At 45.6% G+C, this 22,737-nt stretch overlaps 1 protein-coding gene across 9 annotated transcripts in view; it reads left to right on the top strand.

Annotated features, from left to right (window-relative positions):
• TRIO (trio Rho guanine nucleotide exchange factor) overlaps positions 1-22,737 on the top strand; it is a 268,089-nt gene that overhangs the window by 136,990 nt on the left and 108,362 nt on the right. For all 9 annotated transcript variants that reach the window (XR_014550935.1, XR_014550936.1, XM_083624561.1 and 6 more), the window contains exons 17-21: positions 4,795-4,986; positions 7,326-7,475; positions 11,500-11,614; positions 15,184-15,299; positions 21,063-21,185. Coding sequence is in view for 7 of the 9 variants with exons in the window: in XM_083624561.1 (XP_083480687.1) it covers positions 4,795-4,986; positions 7,326-7,475; positions 11,500-11,614; positions 15,184-15,299; positions 21,063-21,185 (696 nt within the window). In the remaining 2 variants the exon portion in view is untranslated. The remainder of the gene's footprint in view (positions 1-4,794; positions 4,987-7,325; positions 7,476-11,499; positions 11,615-15,183; positions 15,300-21,062; positions 21,186-22,737) is intronic.

Below are 22,737 nucleotides of genomic sequence, written 5' to 3'. Positions count from 1 at the left end.
CTGTTGATGTGTATCAGCCAGCAAAAAAAACAACTAAGGTATTTGTCAACATGGCACAACGACCTGTGAAGGGTTCCTAAAGATGCAGAAATAGTATTTTGGGTCTTGCTTAGTGAAAGTTTTCATGCAGAATGTCCCAGATTCAGTCCACGTCTCCAAAAGACTATTTTGTAAAATGCTGGAGAACCGCGGCCAGTCAAGGTAGACACAATATTGAGCCTGATTGCTTGCTAGTCTGACTGCTTAAAGCAGCTTTCCCGCTTTCTTACGATAGCGTCAGCCCTCAGCAGGACAAAACGGAGACTAAAAACTTTGTTCATAAATTTGATTTCTGGTTACCTCTTGAGCAGCATTTGTGGCTATCACTGTGCATTTCACCGGGTGGAATTCATTGCTGAAGATTTATTAACCAAGAGATAGTTCATTTGCTATGGGGACATCATCATTTTCCATTGCTAAATGCCACACACTACCATGAAGCAATAATGTGGAAAGCCCTCGTGCCACTGCTAACGTGCATCTTAATTTAATGTGCTTCTTTAGTTTAATACGGCTGCCAGACTGGCGACTGGGAGCAGCTGCCAGGACCATATAACACCAGTCTTGAAAGATCTACATTGGCTCCCAGTACATTTCCAAGCCAAATTCAAAATGTTGGTGCTGACCTTTAACGCCCCTAAACCAGCCCTGTATACCTGAAGGAGTGTCTCCAGCACTGTCATTCAGCCCTGAGGTCCAGCTCTGAGGGCCTTTTGGGGGTTCCCTCACTGCGAGAAGTGAGGTTACAGGGAACCAGGCAGATGGCCTTCTTGGTGGTGGCACGTGCCCTGTGAAACGCCCTCCCTTCAGATGTCAAGGAAATAAACAGCTATCTGACTTTTAGAAGACATCTGAAGGCAGCCCTGTTTCAGATGTTTTACAATTTGTTGTAAGCTGCCCAGAAGGCTTGGGGCCACCCAGTCAGGTGGGTGGCATATTACTACTACTACTACTACTACTACTACTACTACTACTACATGAGCAGCAACAACCAGGGTGCTCAAGTAACTTTTAAATCCTGTTCTAATCTTCACCTTACTTGGGATAGGTGTCTTGACTAAAATACAGGCCCAAAGCATTGAAAACGACTGCTGTACGGTTTAACTTTTTTTTCTGGTAATACGTAGTGAGACGTGAGTGCTTAAGATTGCTAAAAGTAAAATCCTTTGCTTTTATCCATTGGGAAGCTTTTTATTTTCAGAAATCCTTGGTGCTACAGTAACTGCCTTCTGTTCTACTGTCGTTCTGCGGAGTTTTCCGTTTTCCCTTTCTGTTGTTCACAGTTTGCAGTGTCTGTGTCCTCACTCTTGGCAGCTTTGGTAAATTTTCGGTATAACATTCCTTCCCTTTAGAATCTGCAGTGTAGATATTTGTCCTTTTAGGGGATAAATGTGTAGGAACGATAACCGGGGGCTACTTTGGTAGAATGCGATAGAGCGGGCTATATACTGGTTATACTTAAGAATTCCAGAGCAAAGTTAGATTTCAAACCTAGAAATTCTGCTTTCCTCCAGCACACCCTTTCTGCGTCTCCTTTTTATTTATGCATTTGTTTTCTAACGTTCATACCCCTCTTTTCTTCCATCAGAACCCAGGGTTCTTTATGTGAGTTTTCGCTAAAAGCAGCAAATGTCTTAAGTCAAAAAGGGGCACAGAAATCTGCATAGCCACAGAGCACTTAATAATAACCTGTAGCAAAACAGTTCAGTACATTTTTGCTCTGCTGCAGTTCTTAAACAAATATCTACTCTTCATTGCTGTAAAGAAGTACCTGGTTACTAATACCGGCCTATCTCTCAGGGCTGTGGTAAGGATACTGTGAAAGTATCTGATAACCACTTTGAACACTCAACAGTAATAGGATTGAAGCTTGTTTGAAAAGTGATATTTAAAATTACATAATAGCAGTAATAAGGGACGCGGGTGGCGCTGTGGGTTAAACCACAGAGCCCAGGACTTGCCGATCAGAAGGTCGGCGGTTCGAATCCCCGCGACGGGGTGAGCTCCCGTTGCTCAGTCCCAGCTCCTGCCCACCTAGCAGTTCGAAAGCACGTCAAAGTGCAAGTAGATAAATAGGTACTGCTCTGGCGGGAAGGTAAACGGCGTTTCCGTGCACTGCTCTGGTTCGCCAGAAGTGGCTTAGTCATGCTGGCCACATGACCCGGTAGCTGTACGCCGGCTCCCTCAGCCAATAAAGCGAGATGAGCGCCGCAACCCCAGAGTCGGCCACGACTGGATCTAATGGTCAGGGGTCCCTTTACCTTTAAAAGCAGTAATAAAGCATTTTGGCAGCGCGGATGGAGTACAGTTGTATGGGCTTCCCTCTACACGTTCAACGAACCCATCACGTATGATTGGGAGAAGCATCGTAGCTGCAGGACACCCCCCCTTCACTGCATGCACATTATTGGGGTGTCTTCAGTCGGCCCTCTCCAAGCGATCAGGAACACGCCGCCTTTGAAGAATTCCCAGTCTTGTTGAAAGGGGAACGCATCTGCAAGCATAGGCATGCAATCCTATAGCAGACAGGTGAAAAATGGCCACATGGCAGGGGGAAACCTGCTCTCACCCCCAACCCATGAGCGTTCCAGAAGACCTGATAAAAGTGGAACAAACTTACTCCCAAAGTCTCCCACGTAGAGGGTATAGAGAGGTCCCCTTTTTGCAAATATGCCCACTTCGTATAATTCAGGCAGTCGCTCCAGGTGTGGTGCTCTGGTTACGACGTGAAGCTTTGCGAGCACGTAAAAAGGCAACCAGTTACTCCCAGTCTCCCGAAGCTGCTTGAACTGGGATCCAGTATGCGGAGCGACAGGGGCCTGTTGCCTAGTGCGCTCTGCTTTCCCTACCTACCCAGTTTAAGGGTGTGCGACCATTTATTACTCTTCATTCGCGTGCCATATAGACCTAGACCTAGACCTGGAATCCTTAACTATAATCAGGTGAGAGTGCTCTAATTTCTGTCTTGTGGGGCTTGCTTTCTCTCGCTGCTGTATTGTTGCAGCTGTGTGTAGACTAGATGTAGATGACACAAAAGGTGTGTGCTGAGAGCCTAGCTTTTAGGGGAGGTGGTGGGGTTGAAATATGAATCCTGTTATCAGCTTCTCAACCATTCCAGCAGTGGCTTTCCTTCCCCGTTAGAAGAAGCTACACAGAACCAATGGAAAGAGAAATACTTGTCTCCGTGTAGTTTCATCAGTCATAGGTGACCACTCCCTGATTTTCCACCAACATTTCAGAGGTTGCTTTGCCATTCCTGGTGGGAAAATACCCCCTCTCCCCAGTGCGGGTACCCCCTCTCGATGTGAAAAAAGCCTACCATCTTGAACAATATTATCAGAGAGCTTCTGGAGCATCTTTTCTGCTTCCCTTGGGGTTTGCTACTTGCAAAGAGGAGATTCTGTTCTCCTGCCATGCCTCTGTCTCATTGCTTCTGCTGTTGGTGCTTTGGCTTGGCTAAGGAAGGCTGACAGAAAGCCTCAAAACAGGAAACACCCACCAAGAAGAGAGCCCTGTAACTGAGCTCGTTTCAGGGATTATTGGATCTGTGGCATTTTTTGCGTCGCGACCTCCTAATTTCTCCTGCAAAGTTACCCTTCAGAAAGTGGCCGCTCTCCCACCGATCCTGAACTATTTCATTCTATCTGAACGCAAGAGACCGTTCCGGTGAAATGTTCTGGATTCCTGTGGGACAATGCTTGGAATTATTCGCAGGTATCATTCCATGTTGGGGGGGGGGGAGAGAGACAACGCTTCACGATGCTATATACATAGCTCAAGGGACTCACTTGAATTATTATTAGTAAGAAATAACTCAGCCGCTATGTACACAGTGCTGTTTAGAGTAACATAAGCAAGGGGGGTTGGGGGGAACATGGGTTGGTGCCCCAACAAGCTCACAGTTTAAACAACTACAGCAAGGGAAAAGGTGGGGTTGTAGCAAGTTTAACAAGGCGTGCTTGGTTCACATTCTTTTGTTGGGGATGAGGTCAAGTGCTGTGGTCTAAACCACTGAGCCTCTTGGGCTTGCCGATCGGAAGGTCAGCGGTTCATATCCCCGTGATGGGGTGAGCTCCCGTTGCTCTGTCCCAGCTTCTACCAACCTAGCAGTTCGAAAGCACGCCAGTGCAAGTAGATTAATAGGTACCACTGTGGTGGGAAGGTAAATGGCGTTTCTGTGCACTCTAGTTTCCGTCACGGTGTTCTGTTGCTCTAGAGGTGGTTTAGTCATGCTAGCCACATGACCCAGAAAGCTGTCTTTGGACAAACGCAGGCCCCCTCGGCCTGAAAGCGAGATGAGAGCGCAACCCCATAGTCTCCTTTGACTGGACTTAACCGTCCAGGGGTCCTTTACCTTTACAGTTTTGAGAAGAATTTCTAAGGCAGAAGTGGCACCTAGAAGTCATTCCTAGGTTCTTAACTGTTCTGGCTCATGGATAATTTTTTAGTAACACTTGTGGACAACACATACAACTGATGCCACATTTTAAGGTACACCCACAAGGATAGCCCCAAAAGCCAGCACTTGGATACAGAATGCTGCATTGCTGGGTTTGCTTCCTTGACCCAAAGTTGGCCAGAGTTAGGAGGAGGGAGAAAGAGGAAGGACATTTCGCTTGCAGTTGCCAGATTAATGAGCATTTAGCTGGTGTGCAATCACTATTTAACTGACAAGAAGAGGGCGCAAGCCCATTTTGAAAACGTACAGAATGCTTTTCACGAATTAAGTGTTGTGTTCCGTTTGTATTTGATCAGAAAACGCACCAGAGCGCATTGCAAGTGCAGCAGAAAGCCGAGGCGATGTTGCAGGCGAATCACTACGACATGGACATGATCCGGGACTGCGCGGAGAAAGTGGCCTCTCATTGGCAGCAGCTGATGCTCAAGATGGAAGATCGGCTCAAGCTTGTGAACGCCTCCGTGGCCTTTTACAAAACATCGGAGCAGGTAGAGGACAGTGGCTTGCCGAGCCAACGGTGTGGCTGCTGGTAAATGGTTTCAAGGGCTGGTTTCATATCAGATTGGTTTTAAAGCCCAAATTCACTCAACTGAGGTTAATAAGGGAAACCAATTCCATTTTACAGACTTGGTTCATTTGCTTTTCTCTGTATGTTGCCATCCAGTATTACAATAACAATACCTGAAAATGGAAACACGTTCCTAGGTGTAACTTGAAAGTGAGCATGATCTGTGTGTATATATTTTTTGTATAAAACAAAACACACCATTTCCTGAATGGACTGTGTTTCAGGTAGTAGGTGTATACGTTCTAAAGCCTGCTTTCTAGAAGTTTCTCTATCACTCTTCCTTTAACCTTGGTAGTTTATTGATTCCAGTTTAAATTAATCTAAGGCCAAAACTAGACATTAGTGAAGGTGAGAGGGTCCTGTTGCTGTCCCTGGAAGCAGAATCTCCATGCCTTGTTGTTGTTGTTGTTGTTGTTGTTGTTGTTGTTGTTTAGTCATTTAGTTGTGTCCGACTCTTCATGACCCCATGGATCAGAGCATGCCAGGCTCTTCTGTCTTCCACTGCCTCCCGCGGTTTAGGCAAAGTCATGCTTCGAGAACACTGTCCAACCATCTCGTCCTCTGTCGTCCCCTTCTCCTTGTACCTTCCATCTTTCCCAACATCAGGGTCTTTTCCAGGGAGTCTTCTCTTCTCATGAGGTGGCCAAAGTATTGGAGTCTCAGCTTCAGGATCTGTCCTTCCAGTGAGCACTCAGGGCTGATTTCCTTCAGAATGGATAGGTTTGATCTTCTTGCAGTCCATGGGACTCTTCTCCAGCACCATAATTCAAATGCCTTCTTCTTAGGCTTCTTAATTTTTCAAAGTGCGAGCCCTAAAAGTAATTGCAGCTTAGGAGCAATTAAGCCGTGCCAGTGCTAAAGATGGGCTTGCTCACATTACCAAGGGCTTGCTAATGACTGCTTTGTTCATTTGGCTTTAGCAGAATGGACCTGTGGTATTGCAGTAATCTCTGTTTGCAAACCACAGGTGAGGGAAGCTGGGAGTAGTCAAGAGACATAATGTTGACCCAGTGTTTGCATTGTGTGACGTCTGAGGAAGCTGTCAAATCAGGTTGTAGATGTGAAGTGAATGCCAGTCATTTCAGTCTTCTTTGGCAATCACTCGTAGCCAAGTAAGATTGTCTTCCATGAACACGGTTTTAACAGTGAGTCCGTAAGTGACTGTGGAGGCCAATTCTGGATCCACACGTCCTTCCACAGTGGGGACATAGGTTTCTGGGTGGGAGTTGATCATGGTGAGGGTTTGCCAAGCGTGCCTTCCTCTTAGCACGTTTCTCCCTTTCATCCTGCATTTGAGCATCTTCAAAGCCCATTAAAAAATTGTCCAGTAGCACCTTAGAGAACAACTAAGCATGCACACTTCTTCAGATAACAGACTGTTAACGACTGCAGTTAGTCTTACAGGAAAAAGCAAGGGATAGTATGCAGATGACCAAAAAAACGTCAACAGGTTTACCATATCCATTGAGTCAATCACCCATCTCCTACCACCCTTCTGAGAAAAACCCTACCTCACCCTCCCACTATATATAAGGGTCTGGTGATTTCTGTTTCAGTGTATCTGAAGAAGTGTGCATGCACACGAAAGCTTATACCCAGAACAAGCTTAGTTGGTCTCTAAGGTGCCACTGGACATTTAAAAAAAAAAAAATTATTTATTTTGGCTGCGTCAGACCAGCACGCCTACCTACCTGAATCTAGATTCAAAGCCCATGACACCTTTGGTAAAGGCTGTTCTCCAACTGGAGCACTCGCAGGCCTGTGTTTCCCAGTTGTCGGTGCTTAGACTACATTTTTTAAGATTTGCCTTGAGAGTCTTTAAACCTCTTTTGTTGACCACGAGCATTACGCTTTCCATTTTTAAGTTCAGAATAGAGTACCGTATTTTTCGCTCTATAAGACGCACCAGACCACAAGATGCACCTAGTTTTTGGAGGAGAAAAACAAGAAAAAAAATATTCTGAATCTCAGAAGCCAGAACAGCAAGAGGGATCGCTGCGCAGTGAAAGCAGCAATCCCTCTTGCTGTTCTGGCTTCTGGGATAGCTGCGCAGCCTGCATTCGCTCCATAAGACGCACACACATTTCCCCTTACTTTTTAGGAGGGAAAAAGTGAGTCTTATAGAGCAAAAAATACGGTAGTTGCTTTGGGAAAAGTTAATCAGGCATCCACACAACATGACCTTTCAGTATTGATGGGTTAGCCCTCATCCTGCAACAGAAACCCTTACTCTGTCTTTTTTTGTCTGTTGGCCAATAGGTATGCAGCGTACTGGAAAGCTTGGAGCAAGAGTACAAGCGAGAAGAAGACTGGTGCGGAGGAGCTGACAAACTGGGCCCCAACTCGGAAACAGACCATGTAACGCCTATGATAAGTAAACACCTTGAACAGAAGGAGGCATTCCTGAAGGTAACAAGGAGAAGTTCGTGTGCCTATTAACACTATATTTCAAAGCTGGGTTTTGCAACCGTGCATATAAAACGGGCAGACAAGATTGCCTAATCCATGGGTAGGCAAACTCAGTGGCGTAGCGTGGGGGGTGCAGGGGGGGCCGGCCACACTGGGCGCAACATCTGGGGGTTAGGGCAAATCCACGGGTTAGGGGGCGCAAATCCACGGGTTAGGGGGCGCAAATTACTTGCCTTGCCCCGGGTGCTGACAACCCACGCTACGCCACTGGGCAAACTAGGGACCGGATCCGGCCCAATTGCCTTCTAAATTCAGCCTGCGGGTGGTCCGGGAATCAGCGTGTTTTTACGTGAGTAGAATGTGTCCTTTTATTTAAAATGCATCTCTGGACCAATGGTACGAAATACTATGGGAAACAACCCTACTAGAAAAATTAACCAATAAACTGAAACTGACACGGGGACAAACAGAAGAAGACGCCTTTATGGCTCCCCTTTATCACATACACAGCCCAACAAGACAATGGCAATAATCCACCAACAGCATAGAAATCAATATGGCTAACCTGATCCAAAACACCCACCCACCCCACTCACACACGAAAACAAAGATCACGTCAGCCAATCACAAACAAACAACCATACCCTAGGCCAACCCCAACCTCTCTCACCACCAAATAAACTCAGGTGAACAGCACGAGCAACGCTGACACCAAACCCTGCATACATTAAGCAAAAAAATAAAAAAATAAAATGCATCTCTGGGTTATTTGTGGGGCATAGGAATTCATTCATTCCCCCCCCCCAAAAAAAAATATAGTCTGGCCCCCCACAAGGTCTGAGGGACAGTGGACCAGTCCCCTGCTGAAAAAGTTTGCTGACCCCTGGATCATCCATTACGGAAGGATTGCCTAATTTGTGAAATTCTCTCCCCCTTGAGATAAGCCGTGCCCTTTTGTTTTATTTGCTTTTTGACACTGCCCCAAACCCATACCTTTCCACCTAGGCTTTTTGGTAGAGTTGTGCGAATGCTCCACTGCCTACTAGTGATGATCTGCTGAGATCTGATTATTATATCTTTATCTTAATGTGTTTTAGCTGATGTTTTAATGTTTTAGCCCATTTAAATTTTTGTTATTGTATGGTCTTATCGTACACTTAAGTTGTACCTACTGTACCCTATGTTGGTATTATTGGGCCGCATCCAACCTTAGTCATCCTTAGAGTAGTCCCATGGGAATCAATGGAGTTCACTAACTTGAGTCCATCATCCTAAAGGGAAGGTGCTACACAGCGTGGAATCCTGTTCGTGCTCGTGGAAGGGTTTTTGATCCTGCTTCCTCCTAAAGAAGAAAAGGAGAGATTGTTTTTGTGTCTTTCTCCCTATGTGTGCAGCCCTCAACACGCCTGAAAACTTGCTATATTCTGTTGGGGGACCCTACAGAGAAGGCGGAAGGAGGAAGGGAAAAACAGCAAAAAAATCACCTCCCCTTCCTTGGTCATTAGCAGCAGGTGTCCATCGAATCAAAAGCCCGTCTATCAACTTAAGAGCACCAATTGGATCCTCCTACCTAATATAAAATTCAAAAGTGGGTCTCTGGTGTGGCAAAGTTGAAGCCAGCGGCTGTCAATCCGTTCTACTCTTTCTGCAGAGAAAAGGGGCAAGGAAAGATGGACTGGAAAGCTAACGGGCGGGCGCAGGATATAGAAGGAGGTTTGCGGCTTCTCAAAATAGCAAATAAAAGCTGTCAAACACAGTGCAGTTAGTTAATTGGAGCAGAAGGCCGAAGAAGCGAGGAAGCACAAGGACATCAATCTGCTTGATTGCCCATTTAATATTGAAGCAAGCTCGTTTTTTGCCATTTCTGGCGGCGCTAAAAATAAAGCAAAGCTTACGAGATACCTTGCGAAAACAGCAGAGTCTTGCGGCAGTTTTCAAAATTAATAGGTTTAATTGTGGTATAAGCTTTTGTGGACGAGAGTCCACTTTGCCCATGAATGTTGTTGAATGAATAAGAACTCTCAGGCCAATGTATAAAGGGCTTAATATTGTGACTTGACCGGATCGGGGGCTTCCAGCTGTCACCTCTGCTATCACTTTTCCATTTTTTACTAGTAATCTGTGTTCAGATCTCAGCAGCCCATTTTTAGAGAGAAAGGCTGCAGCTGTGAAGGCGAGTGTGTGTTCTGTAGTGTAAACTGATTGCTACTTTGTCCATTTAGGTGAAGGTGACCAGAAATTGGACCTCAGTTGGTACCATGCACGAAATGCAAAATGCTCCCCTTTATTTCTATTGGCTTTTCAGCCACTACTAAACATGGTTACTCAGAAGTGAACCTCACTTGAGTCCCTAAATCTACATATAGGGCTGCAGCCTTTATTATATCAGTGGGCACCTATGTCTTCTGCCTCCGATATTCAGTTAGTCTCCTTGATTAGTAGCTTCAAGAGATTTCAACAGAACTGAGTGGTGCTTGGGGGTTTTTTATGTTAGAGCTTGTTTTATTCTTTGGCCTGCTACCCGAAGAACTCCAAATCTCCAAAACGAACGCTCTTGCTCTTTAGAAGCTGGTATAATTAAGAGATTTTTGCACTTATGTCCTTGTCTGCTGGTGCTCCTCGTTTATAATCTGCAGATTATGAGTCCTAGCAAATAATGTAAGAATTGAGGGCAGCTGGTCACATCAAGCAACTATTTCCCTATTAGTGTTTAAGAGCAAAACACAGCATGGAAATGCTGTGAAAGGATTTACTTCTGTTCCTGAATCCTGAGTGTTGCCAGCCTGCTTAAGGAAGAGAGAGCTTAACCACAGTCTCATGTTTGGATGCTGCACTAAACCAGACCTTGTTTTGGCTGCCACGGCATGCTAAAAGACTCCAAGGTCCTCAGATGGGATGCTTCTAGTGGTTATCCACACCCCTGAGGTCCCTTTGGTCATCACTAGGGACCAAGCCTTTAGTGTGGCAGACCCTGCCCCGTGGAACTCCCTGCCACAGTACAGATTCAACAGGAAGCATCCCTCCCTTCTTTCAGACAACTTTTTGTTGAAGCACCTTACAACATGCATTTTTTCCTTTTCTTTTAACCTATCAGTATTTATTGATGTATTTAATGATGCCTTAATGGCCATTTGGCTCATTTTTATTTATACACGTTGCATCCGGTCTTGCTATATATATTTTTGTATGAAAGTGCAGATTATAAATTTGCAAATAAATAAAAGGACTTGGGGGAGGGGGGTGGAGAGCAAAACTGGTGTAATCTCCTCCTTAGGAACCAGTGTGCTCACACTAAGCTATGTTTCTTGGCTCAGCATTATGTCTGAACATGGCCCATGTAAAAATATGACCAGCGGCTGTCCTATAAACTTAACTAAACTGCTTTTCCCCCTCTCTAAACCACTGTGATGATGTTCCAGGCATGGAACATCCATGGAAGAACATGGCACAGAGGAATTGAGCCTTCCTACTTGCTCATAGAAGGGACGCAGGTGGCGCTGTGGGTTAAACCACAGAGCCTAGGACTTGCCGATCAGAAAGTCGGCAGTTCGAATCCCCGCAACGGGGTGAGCTCCCGTTGTTCGGTCCCTGCTCCTGCCAACCTAGCAGTTCGAAAGCACGTCAAAGTGCAAGTAGATAAATAGGTACTGCTCTGGCGGGAAGGTAAACAGCATTTCCGTGCACTGCTCTGGTTCACCAGAAGCGGCTTAGTCATGCTGGCCACATGACCCGGAAGCTGTATGCCAGCTCCCTCGGCCAATAAAGCGAGATGAGCGCCGCAACCCCAGAGTCGGCCACGACTGGACCTTATGGTCAGGGGTCCCTTTACCTTACTTGCTCATAGAGAGGCATCTGTGTTGTGCAGCCCAAGAGGAATGGACCAAATTTGCTTTCTTTGTTCAAGCCATTGCACGCGGGCTGTAGCGGAATTTGAATTTCCACTTGTAGTGCCTAAAATGACAAGCTCAGTTAGCATAACCTTACGCGTGCCTGCGCTGATGTGTCTGTCTGTGGTCTCTTCCAGGCTTGCACGCTGGCTCGACGAAATGCTGATGTCTTCCTGAAATACCTGCACAGGAATAGCGTCAACATGCCAGGGATGGTGACTCACATCAAGGCCCCTGAACAGCAGGTGAAAAGTAAGCATGCACGATGGGCTGGCTACCTGTCGATCTTAATAGAGTTCAACCCTTCCGTTGGTAAGGCGGAGATACAGTTCTGGTTTATGCGGGTGGTACCCACGAAGCACACACAGAACAAGGGTCAAATCAGTTGTGCATCAGCTGCCCCTATTTGCGTGAACATCTCAAGCCATGCTAAGAGCAATAAGGAACTCCTGGCGGTGGTTGTCACCGTGTAAAAAAATAAGGTACAGTGGTGCCTCGCAAGACGAAAAGAATCCGTTCCGCGAGTCTCTTTGTCTTGCGGTTTTTTCGTCTTGCAAAGCAAGCCCATTAGCGGCTTAGCGGATTAGCGGGTTTAGCGGATTAGCTGATAAGCGGCTTAGCGATCAGCTGTTTAGCGGCTTAGCGGATCAGCTGTTAAGCGGCTTAGCGGATCAGCTGATAAGCGGCTTAGCGATCAGCTGTTAAGCGGCTTAGCAGATCAGCTGTTTAGCGGCTTAGCGGATCAGCTGATAAGCCGCTTAGCGGCTTGGGAAAAAAGGGGGGGGAGGAAAAAAACCCCGCAGGAACTCGCAAGACATTTTCGTCTTGCGAAGGAAGCCCATAGGAAATTCGTTTTGCGAAGCACCTCCAAAACGGAAAACCCTTTCGTCTAGCGGGTTTTCCGTCTTGCGAGGCATTCGTCTTGCGGGGCACCACTGTAGTTTTTTGGGGGGGAAAGCACAACAGTGGAAGTTGTGGGATTTTTTTGCAACTTGAGATAATGTATTAATAACAAATGACCACAGTGCCAAACATTTAAGCATGTTTCCTTTGTTTGTGTAAATTACACACTTACCTGTGCCTGCGTGTGAAACAGAGTTTCTTTCCCCCCTCTTTTTGAATAAATTTTATCAGGTTTTATAAAGAGAGATACAAAGATGATAATCAAATATTTTTTTTGTCCAGGCTAAAACTTTAGATCAGTGGTTCCCAACTTTTTTTTGGCCATGCATCTCTAAAATCCTGATTATTCAAAAAGTGAACTCCTATTCACATGGAGGAAGCCTAAAAGGCCATTCACTGTTAATAACTCATTCTCGAATTGCCTCCCTTAAAAATCAAATTGCTCCCCTGGTTGGGAACCACGGATCTAGATAAAATGAAAACATCGATCGGGGCGGGGGGGCGGGGGAGAAGAGGAAAAATAGAGAGAACAAAAAAGGAATAGATAGAGAGAGATAGCATTAAGAGAGAGGGAGAGGTTAAAAAACTAAGAAACTTCCAATTAATTGTCTGTCAGCTATATATAAAATACACAGAGTTTCTAAATATTTCATGTAAATAAAATATTCCACAAACCCGGCAGCACATTTATTTATTGCAAACTGCTAAATAAAACAAAATAACAGCTGTAACAGAGACATAACACAGAGAAAATCAAGACCTATCCTTAAAATAAGCTGGAATCAGAATGCACAAAAATAATGAAATCAGTGTCCTATGTAGTGCTTACAGCTTTTTAAAGTCTTCCATGAAGTTAGTTGGTGGTTGCATTTTAAAGACCTGCACAGCTTGGCCGACGTTGGTCCCCAATAGAACATCTGTTCCTACAGCAGCCTGACATACACTCCAGTTGTTTTCAAAGTCCCTTCTCTGGGTGGCCACACCATTGGAGGTGAGGCAGGTGATGACTGGGGAGAGAGCTTTTTCAGTTGTGGTGTCCCATTACTAGAACGCTCTCCCTAGGTGAGCTTGCCTGGCACCTGTGTTAGTAACTTTTTAAGTGCATGGTGAAGAATTTTTATTGCCCTCTCCCCGGCCAGATTTTTAACACCTGGTTTGTTTGGTTTTTTAAGTGATTGGTGGCTCTTTTTTTAATGCTTTTTCTGCACTCTGTTTTATTGACTGTTCCTTTCAATAAAAAAAAGATGGTTGTAAATTGGTGTTACAGAAATACCTTAAATGAATAAATAGACGAATTAATGTGTTTGAAAACAGCAAGCTGAGGACCAGTTATGAGTATGGTGAACACTTTGGAGTGCGAAAATAAATTGCAGATCTCAGTGAGGAGCTGAAATGGCAACACCTTGCTTCATTTATTTTATTTTATGTGTATATACATAGCTTTGTATTTTTTTCATGCTGATCTGCCATGAATTCTGGGACACTCAGTGGCCGCCTTTGGATGATCGTATCTCCATTTAATAAGCCAAGATACGAATGGATCTAGTATCTGTGCACTTCTCCCTTTGTGCAAGCAAATGAACACGCCAAGAAGTCTTCAGTTAACACTAGTTTCTCATTAGGTCTGAACTGGGATGCTACGGCCAGTGGTTTCAGAACAAGCCAGGATATGAATCCAACTCTAAACTATGATTTCATATCTTGGCTTGTTCTGAAACTGTCGGCCTTACGTTCCTAGTTTGGATGCAGTGGAACACATCGATTAATGATAGGAAGATTTGCAGACTTGTTTGTTCACTCACATAAGAGGAGGTGGATGTGTGCAAGGGGACTAAGCTTGTTCATATTGCAGCTTATTAAGCAATACAGTCATACCTCGGGTTACAGCCGCTTCAGGTTGCATTTTTTCGCGTTGCGGACCGCCAAAACCCGGAAGTACCAGAACGGGTTACTTCCGGGTTTCAGTGGTCACACATGCACAGAAGCGATAAATCGCGCTTTGCGCATGCACAGAAGCACCGAATCGCAACCAGCACACGTGCAGACACAGGTTGCGAGCGCTGCACGTTGCAAATGTGCATCCCGCATGGATCACGTTTGCAACCCGAGCGTCCACTGTATATGATAATCCAAACACAGTTAGATACCCTGATATCCCAAAAATTCAAGCAGGCAGCACTGGGTGTAGAAGTTATGGCTTGTGAGAGTTGCTTCATGCATTGACCGCTTGCCATAACAACATAAAGGCCATATTTAAATGTAAGGCACAGATACACCAGACACTTTAAGGATGTGGGTGGTGCTGTGGTCTAAACCACCGAGCCTCTTGGGTCAGCAGTTCGAATCTGCATGACGGAGTGAGCTCCCATTGCTCTGTCCCAGCTCCTACCAACCTAACAGTTCAAAAGCACACCAGCGCGAGTAGATAAATAGGTACCACTACGGTGGGAAGGTAAACAGCGTTTCCGTGCACTCTGGAATTTGACCTGGTGTCCCGTTGCGCTAAAAGCAGCTTAGTCATGCTGGCCACATGACCCGGAAAGCTGTCTGCGCACAAACGCCAGCTCCCTCGGCCTGAAAGTGGAGATGAGTGCCGTACCCCAAAGTCGAATTCGACTGGACTCAACCGTCTAGGAGTCCTTTACCTTTACCCTTTACACCGGACACAGGAGATTCAACCTTTCTACAGACAAAGAATCCCTAATTTGTATTACAAGAGCAACATGCGAGATTTAATGAAACTTGTTGTTCAGTCTGTTCTCTTGCCACTGCCGCTTGTTTTCAACTATTGCTGATATATGCCTGACTTCCTTATGTTCATTTGAGTTACCTCAACGGCTTGCCAGATATATCAGTTCCATAGGCCTTTGCTTTTTGCTCAGCGCACCGATTGATTTGGCCTCTTTATGATCCGGCAGATATCCTGAACGAGCTCTTCCAGAGGGAAAACCGTGTCCTACACTACTGGACAATGAGGAAAAGACGCCTTGACCAGTGTCAGCAGTATGTGGTCTTTGAAAGGAGCGCCAAACAGGTCAGGGCCTGTATTTTAAGCAGCCTTTTCTTCCTGACGCGGTTGGATTGGAATGCCCATGTTTGCTTGCAGCCCTTCTCCCAACAGGCACCCAGAAGCGAGCCACATCACGTCTCGCTGATTTGTATAGCCTGTGCTAAAAAAATGCCCTCTTGTCCCTTTTCTCCGTTGTGGCAATGCTGAATTTGCTTGCGAGTGTGTCGGCACTCTAACCTCTAGTCCTTTTACGCCACAAGGAGTTTCAGTCAGCACGATGCTGCTTGCGAGGAGGCCATAGTGTGCGAAGTGCTGAATGTGCTAATAAATTCCTAAGTATAAATGACTTGGGACGCGGGTGGCGCTGTGGGTTAAACCACAGAGCCTAGAGCTTGCCGATCAGAAGGTCGGCAGTTCAAATCCCTGTGACGGGGTGAGCTCCCATTGCTCGGTCCCTGCTCCTGCCCACCTAGCAGTTCGAAAGCACGTCAAAGTGCAAGTAGATAAATAGGGACCGCTCTGGCGGGAAGGTAAACAGCGTTTCTGTGCGCTTCTCTGGTTCGCCAGAAGCGGCTTAGTCATGCTGGCCACATGACCCAGAAGCTGTACGCCGGCTCCCTCGGCCAATAAAGCGAGATGAGCGCCGCAACCCCAGAGTCGGTCACAACTGGACCTAATGGTGAGGGGTCCCTTTACCTTTACCTTTATAAATGACTTGCTTTTAAACTTCAGTAGGTTGTATGCTGGTGGCCCACTAGCAGAAAGTTGGAAACACATAACTGGGATCTAGAGGGCAAGGCACAATCTTCTGCTTTGCAGCCTCAGAGGTTTTCAGGTCCTGCATTCCCTACGCATCTCCCGAAAAGCCGCTTGTGAGGGACCCGCTAGCATCTTTTGCAGCAGCAGGGTATGTAGACTGCCAGCGGCGCTCAAGCTGGAGTTTGCTGTTGTTCACCCTAATTGGCTGTGTTTACTACAGCTGCCGAGGCATGGTTGGAGGGGTCCAATGGGCTGGCTCTGGAGATAGCACAGGTAGGGAAGGAGATTCAGGGACCAAGCAGCCTCTTACAGCAACCTTCCTTGACCCAGCTGCAAGATTTTATGAGCCATATACAATAGTAGCAATAACAATAATAAATTATTATTTATACCCCGCCCATCTGGGTGAGTTTCCCCAACCACTCTGGGCGGCTTCCAATCAAGTGTTAAAAACAATACAGCATTAAATATTGAAAAATTTCCCTAAACAGGGCTGCCTTCAGATGTCTTTTAAAGAGAAGATAGCTGCTTATTTCCTTCACATCTGAAGGGAGGGCATTCCACAGGGCGGGCGCCACTACCGAGAAGGCCCTCTGTCTGGTTCCCTGTAACCTCACTTCTCACAATGAGGGAACCGCCAGAAGGCCCTTGGCGCTGGATCTCAGTGTCTGGGCTGAACGATGGGGGTGGAGACGCTCCTTCAGGTATACAGGTATACAACAAAGAAAGGAAAAAGTGAAGGGCAAAGGAAGAGCGAGTATGTACTGGTGCCATAGAAAAGATGGTCCACTCGTTTGGGTAGTTCTATGGGGATAGAATTTTGTATGTTGGAATTCACCAGATAGAGTGTTTCTCAGAGTACAGGTTCCTAGTAACTTAATTTATCACAATCTAGCTTTTAATAAGTTTTCTAGGTAGCCTGTTAGTTGGGAGTATCCATTTGTGGCTGGGTAGGGTTGGTAGAGACACAAAGATGGAATGAAAAAGTGTACAATAACCCAGATTGTCTTTTATATATTTTAATATTACACAGTCCAGTCACGGCAAAGAAAAAGAATGTAGCATTAAGATTATGGCGTCATTTTACATAGTCTTAAAACATTGGCAGTCCGTATAGATTCTCCATGGACAGGTTTGGGAGGCTGGTGGGAGAGCTTTCCTTTCTTTCCCCCTTACATATGAAAAAGGGTTTGGTCAAATGCATTTTCCTTTATAACCCCATTTGCCACTCTTCTAAGCCCAGTTAGTTTCTTTTCTTTCTTTTTTCTTTCTAGACATCTTTATTGAAAGTTCAAAAAAGTACATAATTATATTATATGAGTGCTAAACATGGTGAGACATAAATAAAAGGAAAAAAGAAACAGCACCCATGTATAAGGGGAAATAAAGGGGGGAGGGGGAACAACCCAAAACTGTATACTTTACAAAGCTGTTATTACAGTGGTACCTCGGGTTACATACGTTTCAGGTTACAGACTCCGCTAACCCAGAAATAGTGCTTCAGGCTAAGAACTTTACTTCAGGATGAGAACAGAAATTGTGCTCCGGCAGCGCGGCAGCAGCAGGAGGCCCCATTAGCTAAAGTGGTGCTTCAAGTTAAGAACAGTTTCAGGTTAAGTACGGACCTCCGGAACGAATTAAGTACTTAACCCGAGGTACCACTGTATACAATAACCCAGATTGTGCAGTTTGCACTCTGCAGCTAGTAGCACATTTTAACAGTGGCTTAATAGGGTTGTATCCAGCACTGCACAATTCCATCCATGCAACAGAACGTCCCCCTCCTCTCCCCTGCAGCTTCCCACACACCCTCCAAATCTGGTCCAGAGTTTTTGGGGGAACACTCTAGAGCAGATTTTGGGAACGTGCGAGGAGAGGAGGGAAAGAGGAAGTCCCATTGCATCCAACCCAATGAGTTATCCTTCCCCTTCTCCAAAAGAACTCTAAAATAGTGTTTTTGTTGGGGTGCTAGGAGTAAAGATGTAAAGATGGCCATTGCCCCCACAACGGTAAAAGAGGGTTGAAAAGCATTGCTCTCAAATTTGGTTGAAATGGATTCAGACATGTGATTTAAATGTAATGTAACATATTTCTAAAATGAATGGATTTAATACAGCTGTAGGAACTCATTCCAATACTATAGAAAACAAGCTTTCAATAAAATATAATAAGACCAAAATAACTACATACACAGAAAAGTGGTGGGAGGTCAGGCTTTTTCCAGGCCGTATCAGTGGTGGTTGGTCGGGCAGGTTTCAATAACTTTTGTTTCAAATGAGGTACGGATCTCTGCAGATTTTCTCATCTCTCTGATCTCTTGGAAAATAAGCTATTCTTTATTGAACTGCTGGTCCAAAAGCTGCTGTTCTATTCTCAGCAAAGTCCCGCTGTTTCATTTTTGTAAAATTATGTGTTTGAACATTGATGCTCTCAACAACCAAACTTCTTTGATGGTTGTATTCAGCTCAGTTTAGCTGGTAGATATTCTAGTGTATAATTTTTGGTAGCTGGTATGGAGCTTCAATTGCAGTGTAAAAAGTCCCCTGATGCCTAACATCTCTTTATATAATTCTCCAGAACATTGTATTCTGCCTGTCGCATCTCAAGTATTTCTGACCTGGAACTAGCTGTGCTTTGTGCATTTTTTAAGTGCTGATGTAGTTTCATCCTTGAAAAATGTTAAAACAGAGCAGTCCTAACTCTTTTTTACTCAGAAGTAAGTCCCACTCAGTTCGATGGGTTACTACTTCTCAGGGACATTGGTGGTGCTGTGATCTAAACCATGGAGCCTCTTGGGCTTGCCAATCGGAAGGTCTATACATGACCGCTCCTTGATTTTCCACCAACATTTCAGAGGTTGCCTTGCCATTCCTGGTGGGAAAACACCCCCTCTCCCCAGTGCGGTACCCCCTCTCTATGTGAAAAAAGCCTACCATCTTGAACAATATTATCAGAGAGCTTCTGGAGCATCTTTTCTGCTTCCCTTGGGGTTCGCTACTTGCAAAGAGGAGATTCTGTTCTCCTGCCATGCCTCTGTCTCATTGCTTCTGCTGGCGGTGCTTTGGCTTGGCTAAGAAGACTGACAGAAAGCCTCAAAACAGGAAACACCCACCAAGAAGAGACCCCTGTAACTAACCTCATTTCAGGAATTTTGGGATCTGTGGCATTTTTTGCGTCGCAACCTCCTAATTTCTCCTGCAAAATTACCCTTCAGAAAGTGGCCGCTCTCCCACCGATCCTGAACTATTTCATTCTATCTGAACGCAAGAGACCGTTCCGGTGAAATGTTCCGGATTCCTGTGGGACAATGCTTGGAATTATTCGCAGGTATCATTCCATGTGGGAATGCTATACACATAGCTCAAGGGAGTCACATGAATTATTATTAGTAAGAAATAACTTAGCCGCTATGTACACAGTGCTGTTTAGAGTAACATAAGCAAGGGGGGTTGGGGGGAACATGGGTTGGTGCCCCAACAAGCTCACAATTTAAACTACTACAGCAAGGGAAAAAGCGGGGATGTAGTAAGTTTAACAAGGCGTGTTTGGTTCACATTCTTTTGTTGGGGATGAGGTCAAGTGCTGTAGTCTAAACCACCGAGCCTCTTGGGTTTGCCGATCGGAAGGTCAGCGGTTCGTATCCCCATGACGGGGTGAGCTCCCGTTGCTCTGTCCCAGCTTCTGCCAATCTAGCAGTTCGAAAGCATACCAGTGCAAGTAGATTAATAGGTACCACTGTGGTGGGAAGGTAAACGGCGTTTCCGTGCACTCTGGCTTCCGTCACGGTTTCTCGTTGCACTAGAAGCGGTTTAGTCATGCTGGCCACATGACCCAGAAAGCTGTCTGTGGAAAAATGCCGGCTCCCTCGGCCTGAAAGAAAGATGAGCACCACACCCCATAGTCACCTTTGACCGGACTGAACCATCCACCCTTTACCTTTTACCTTACTTTCCGGAAAGACTGGTGTCCAGTTGGTGCCTTTGCAGTTACAATGGGCTTTTCATAGAATTGCAGAGTTGGGCGGGACCTGCAATGCAGGAAACTTTTGCCCTATGTGGTCCTCCAACCCCCGATCCTGAGATTAAGAGTCTCATTCCGTATCGACTATACTGTCCCAGGTACATTCTTCACAATATTTGAGCAGTAGTATATTTGCATGGAGAAGAAGGAATCTCTCAATTGTAGAAACCAATGGCTACATCTCCCCGCCACTTAACTCCAGGCCTTGATGTTCCAAGGATCGTTCACAGGTTCTAATCTGTTTCTCTCTTTGCAATTTGTGGTTTGTGCCATCAAAGGCTGCCGGAAACCTTTGAGCAAGTATCTCTATTCAAAGCACATTCACTTCGATTTTGATCCAATGGATGCCTCCACTATTGGAAGGAGGAGGGCAATTTTTGCCAATCTCCCCTCTCCCTCCCATCCTGCAGCCTCCAGTTCTCCCCAGGAATTGGAGACCCGCTGCAATAGGGTGACATGTGACAGGATGGTGTTACAGGAGGAAGGACAAATTGGCAAAAAGAAGAAGAAGAAAACCATTAAAAGCTCTTCCATGAATGGAAGGGCATCAATTGAGTGCATTTATTTATTTATATTTGGTGCAATTGTAGCCCGCTGTTCAGCCAAAACAGACTCCCAGAGTGGCTAAAATGAAAATAGAGCCTAGAATCTAAACGACACGGCACGCAAGGAAAAAGGGACGGGGAGGGAAAAGATAAAAAGCGATTGCTGGCTCCACTTCTTGAAAGTTATATAATAATTCTTAAAGTGACCAGCTGAAAACAATTCAGGGGTAGGAACTGCCTAATGGAGCTGATCTTTCAGGAGAGGTGACACGACAAGCTCTGCTTGTCATCTCTCCCACTGAGGCAGCCTGCTTGGATAATGTTAGGAGATGCCTGGGCGATGTTAGGAGAAGCCCAGGAACAGGTGACCTGAGTTTCAGATGGGATTCTACACCTAGGAAATAAGTTGCCTTTGCTGAAAGGTAGTCTAACTCTTCTTCTTTGTCATCTTTTTCTCCCTTAGGCTCTTGAATGGATCCATGACAATGGAGAATTTTATTTATCTACGCACACTTCCACTGGCTCCAGTATCCAGCATACTCAAGAGCTGCTAAAGGAGCATGAAGAATTTCAGATTACAGCCAAGGTAAATTGCGACGGCAGTTAAGGTCCCCTGCCATTTTCTTACTGTGTCTTGTGTCTATTTTTATCTCTTTGGGAGAAGTTGATCAAAAGGGGTGCAAGGCAGTCAAGTATGTTCCCTCTCCCCAACCACATGTAGTCTCTGGCACCTGGACTAGAGGACCCTTTTCTATCAAAGGCCACTTTCCCTTAGCATGCAGATGAAGGATGGAGCCAGAGACAAAAGTGACTTAGCAGGCTTCCAGGAAAGGACATATCTCTCTTCTTGCAGAGAGCTTTCTCTTTTATCCTCCTTACATCGCCTCATCTTTTGGGGCTTTCTCCACCATGATTTCCCCCTTCTTCTCTCCAGCCGAAATTGAATTGAGGGGTGCATGTGACCCTTAGCTCAGCGGTTGCCTACCCCTCCTGGTGTAGTGGTTAAGAGCGGTGGATTCGTAATCTGGTGAACCAGGTTCGCTTCCCCACTTCTCCACATGCAGCTGCTGGGTGACCTTTGGCTAGTCACACTTCTCTGAAGTCTCTCAGCCTCACTCATCTCACAGAGTGTTTGTTGTGGGGGAGGAAGGGAAAGGAGAATGTTAGCCGCTTTGAGACTCCTTCGGGTAGTGATAAAGCGGGATATCAAATCCAAACTACTACTACTACTACTACTACTACTACTACTACTACTCTTCTTCTTCTTCTTCTTCTTCTTCTTCTTCTTCTTCTTCTTCTTCTTCCTCTTCCTCTTCCTCTTCTTGTAGTAAAGAATTTCAACAAGAATCTTTGCTGGTTCTGATACTGGATCCCACCTTTTATGCTCTTAGCTGTGCCACTGAAGTTTGGTTTAAGTTGAGGCCGTGTCATTTTATATTCTTCTTATTCCAATTCTTGAGATTTAGGCCATCTGGGATGGTTTATGTAAGGGGGGCCATAAAGCAATTGGCATGTGATGAGCAGGAAGACAGGGATTAGTTTGGGGGTTGTTTAGGAGAAAATGGAAATTGTAGGGGGATATAAATATGCTGGCTGCGAGGAATGCTTCTCCCTTACTTCTGCAAACCTATTGAGATATTCCTTGGCTTTCCTCTGCCACCATGAGGTCTAGAAACTTCAGCTCTCTGTTCCTTGCTTATCAGCAATCTGGGGTAACATAAACTTGAGCTGCGAGGCTGGAGGAGCAGATTTCTAAGATAAATTCTGCTTGTCAAATCCTGACTTTGTAGGACCCCGAGAACTCAAAATAGATGATCCCTCCTTTAAATTGATGGTTTGAAATCAAATAACAATCCTGATTTTTTTTGTGTTATGGCAAGAGCAACAGAGAGCTGTTCAGAGATGGCCTCGTCTGTTTGCAAACTATCTGCTAAACATCTTGAAGGTCCCAGGCCACAGAGAGGTTAGGCTGGCCTCAACTAGAGCCAGGGCTTTTTCGGCTGTGGCTCCAATCTGGTGGAACGCTCTGTCACAAGAGACTAGGGCCCTGCGGGACTTGACATCTTTCCGCAGGGCCTGCAAGACAGAGCTATTCCACCAGGCCTTTGGCCAGGGCACAGCCTGACTCCCTCCATTGG

Source organism: Podarcis filfolensis (assembly GCF_964270895.1).
Source record: "Podarcis filfolensis genome assembly, chromosome: 7".
NCBI lineage: Eukaryota > Metazoa > Chordata > Lepidosauria > Squamata > Lacertidae > Podarcis > Podarcis filfolensis.
Note: the sequence above shows the minus strand (reverse complement) of the source record. Positions and strands in the feature narration are given on the sequence as shown.